General features: G+C 24.8%; 2 protein-coding genes across 2 annotated transcripts; both read right to left on the bottom strand.

Moving 5' to 3' along the window:
* Window positions 1–879: 879 nt before the first annotated feature.
* On the bottom strand, window positions 880–1,703 carry ENU1_175670 (Rab family GTPase; the record flags this gene model as incomplete). The annotated part of the gene is made up of 2 exons (XM_008861318.1): window positions 880–1,286; window positions 1,511–1,703. The coding sequence occupies 2 exons, from the start codon at window positions 1,701–1,703 to the stop codon at window positions 880–882; spliced, it is 600 nt and encodes a 199-aa protein (XP_008859540.1).
* A 1,184-nt stretch (window positions 1,704–2,887) lies between these two features.
* ENU1_175660 (protein with DENN and LIM domains, putative) lies at window positions 2,888–3,082 on the bottom strand (the record flags this gene model as incomplete). Its single annotated transcript, XM_008861317.1, has 1 exon — window positions 2,888–3,082. The coding sequence occupies one exon, from the start codon at window positions 3,080–3,082 to the stop codon at window positions 2,888–2,890; it is 195 nt and encodes a 64-aa protein (XP_008859539.1).
* Between the last annotated feature and the right edge of the window lie 648 nt (window positions 3,083–3,730).

Genomic DNA, 3,730 nt, shown 5'->3' with positions numbered 1-3,730 from the left:
GATATCGTTTAATTAAACATTCTTTGATTAACATAATAATCTCTTACATTAATTTGTGTTACTATTGTGTGTTTTATTCTTCTTTAATCAATGGTATTCATTTATATATTTAACAGATGAAGTAATTGCTCTTAATATACAACTTAACCGTGTATTATTTTGTATTTTTATATATTAATTCATATATTAATATACTAATATTCATTCATTTTAATATTTCATTTTTATCTCTATCCATCTTTAATTTATTCATTACTTATTTCTTTTATTCATCATTTATTTATCTTTCCAAACTGTTTATGCATTTTCTTTGTTTGTAACTTCTGTTATTTCTTATTTATGTTTCTGTATTCTTTATCCTATTATCAATATATTCAATCACCCTAGAAAAAGAAGGAAATATCTATGAAATTAAGAATTAAATTCATGACAAACTCAGCTAAAGGAATTTTCATATCTTAATTCAAATGGAATATTACATAGAGACATTGAACTAGATACTTTCATTATTGTATCAATTGAATATGGTATTGAAGTTGAGTGTAAACTAACAAACTTTGGAACATCAAGAAGCATTAATATGATGATAACAAATATGACATTTATAAAAGGAATAATAATATCAAAATACAGTCAGACATATATTCATGCTTAACAAGAGGTATGAAATAAATCAAGAAATTTATGATAAAAAAGGAGAAGAGTGTAATAATTTTAATAAGTAAAAGGATGTTAAGTGATGTTTAAGAGAAAATAAAAATAATTAATAGTTAATATATAATATTTTTCAATAATTTTTACAAAACAACAAAGAATAATAATCCCATAAAATTTTACTTTTATTTTTTGTTAGTAAACATAATAGCATTTAAAAAACACTCAAAATAAGAAGCACTTTGACTTTGTTTTCTTACTTTCTTTGATATTAACACTAGCTTTTCCAGAAAGTTGTTTTGAATTTCCTTCTAATTTTTTAACAACTTCATTAATTAAATAGTTAAAAGCTTCAGCAATGTTAGTATTTGTTTTAGCACTAACTTCCATAAAATGAACGTGCTGACAATTTGCAAATGACTGACCTTCTTCAGTACTAACTTGTTTTGGCATATCACATTTATTACCAACTAATAGTCTAACTGCACTTCCAGCAATTTCAGCTTCAGTTTCAGCTAACCAATTTTTTGTACTTTCGAATGTCTTTTTATCAGTACAATCATAAACAATAATAACAGCATGAGATCCTCGATAATATGATTGTGTGATTGTATGAAATTTTTCTTGACCAGCTAACATAAAATATAAATGAGTTCTTGTAAAAGAAACATTAGAAGATAAAATAACAAACCTGTGTCCCACTAAATGAATTAATTTGATACTTCTATGAAATGAAATACTAATATCTTTTTTGGTTTGACTATAATAATAAAAAGTAGTCTTTTCATTTTGATGAGAAATCCCCGAAGATTTATAGTCTTAAAAAACCATTTTTTAAAGAAAGAAGAAAACTAACAAACGACTTGAATTTTTAATCGTTTTCCGTTTACTTCCATTTTTTTAACTTTAAAATCAACACCAATAGTTGCAATAAATGCGTCTGTAAAAGTATTATCAGTATATCTCAAAAGCATTGCTGTTTTACCAACAGCTGTATCTCCGATAATAAGAAATTTTAACAAATAATCCCAGTCTTTTTTCTCAGTCATTTTAATTTTACAGTTCCATCACTTTATTATTTTTTTCAAATATTTGAATATTCTTCTCTGATAGAATCTTCTCTTTTTTCTATTTTTAGTTTTTGTTTTATATTACATTATTTATCTTTATGTTTTTTAAATTAAACAATAAAACGAATTAAGGAAGATTAACTGGACTAGTTGTTTCAGAAAAAGTCCTATTTTCTTTTGTTGTACTTCCTTTTCTTTTACCACCAAGAAATTTATGTCTCAGTTCTGGGTTATAAGTTTCACTTCTTGAAATAGCTGTTGGAAGATGTTGTTTATAAAATTGATTATTTGGAGAAGAAGGAAGTTCAGAAATAGGAGCAACAAAACCTTTAGTTTATAGAAGACTAGGAAAACTACAGACATATTTATTTGTTTCTCCTTTTGTGGTTTTCATTAAGACACGAGTTAAATGACGGGAATGAGGTTTGGTAGTATCAGATTTTGATAAACCTCTTTTATAAGTCTTTTCAACTCGGCTCATCCTTTCTTTTTTTGTTTCATCAATTTATTTCGTTACTCACAATTAGCTTTAGCTATTCATTAATCTTTTCATCTGAAAGGAGAACTTTATCAGTTGTCGTGCAGAAGATCCATTTAAGAGTTTCAGGACAATAATCTCTAAGAATTAATCTTCCACAATAATTACATCTAAATCATTCATTATGATAAAAATATCCTTCAAAAAATGAACAAGGTTAGTCGTGTTTTATTTCTTCAAAACAAAACTTACAATATACAACATTTTCTAATTTGATTTTTAATTCATTCGTAATATTATCAAGAGTTTCTAATGTATATTCTACTTTTGAATAATCTTTTAATAATGAACATAATGAACATAATGAAGTTAATTGAAGTCCTTGTTGAATTTGTTCTTCTCTTTCTTTAAAAAACATATAACACATTTGACTTTGTTCGAAAGGTTTCATGACAGTATAATTTTCTACATTAATCTGTTTTAAATATTCTTCATATTCTTCTATTTGAAAAACTGCTCTTTGTTTTTGAGAATCAAATTTTAGATATTTTTGATATCCATCAAATATAGAAGCAAAGAATTTATGAAAGAAACAATAAATCAATTCATTTGAACTTTCATCTAATTTATGAAGAATAAAAGTTCATGCAACTTTTAAAAGAGTAGTTTCATTAGAAATAAATACTCATGGAAAATTTAGTGGGTGGTTATTTAATAATTTACCATTGTCTACGTCAAGAACAATTATATCATCCATTTTACCACAGTCTTTATATACATTTGACACAAAATTATTTTTTACTCCAATTATATAAAGCATAGGTGCAGTACTATATGTCAATAATGAAAGTGGTAAAACAGGAATAAATACATATTGCATTTAGAATGGAAATATTAAAGACGTAAATACCATAATAAATGTTGATAAAGATTGAATTGACTGACTTACAAAAACAAATTTTCTTTCGACTAGCAAATACCTAATAAGATCAACAAGTATTGAAGCACTAAATGTTTTTAATAATATTGATACATCATGGTTATAATGATCATTTAATTCATCACTATTAATAATTTGATAATGAAAGTAATGAAATGAAATATTTAATGATACTTCATTAGCCAATGGGATTGTTTGAAGACAGATATCATCAAAAAATCATTTCATTATTTCTATTGATAATAATCGTAATTTTTAGCTATTTTTAATATTTCTTCAAATATGTTAATGGTTTTACTCCAATAATACATAAACACTCTGGTTCTTCAAAATATGGAAATCTTAAACGATATGCATATTTTCTTGTTCCATTTACATCTGTTAACATAAATGTAAAAATTTCTGGAAGTGTTGGTTCAAATAATAAATTTCTTTGCGTTAATAATGTTTCACCTATGAAAAACAAAATGGAAAAATTGTATTTTGTTGATTAATATCTCCTACAATATGTTGGTCAACACACTTCTTATTTATTTTCACATCAACTAAATTACATCTTAATAAAATGATATCGTCAACCCATCTCTC

This window comes from Entamoeba nuttalli (genome assembly GCF_000257125.1).
Source record: "Entamoeba nuttalli P19 unplaced genomic scaffold asmbl_7790, whole genome shotgun sequence".
In the NCBI taxonomy this organism is placed as follows: Eukaryota; Evosea; order Mastigamoebida; family Endamoebidae; genus Entamoeba; species Entamoeba nuttalli.
This window is presented reverse-complemented; position numbering and strand designations above follow the sequence as displayed.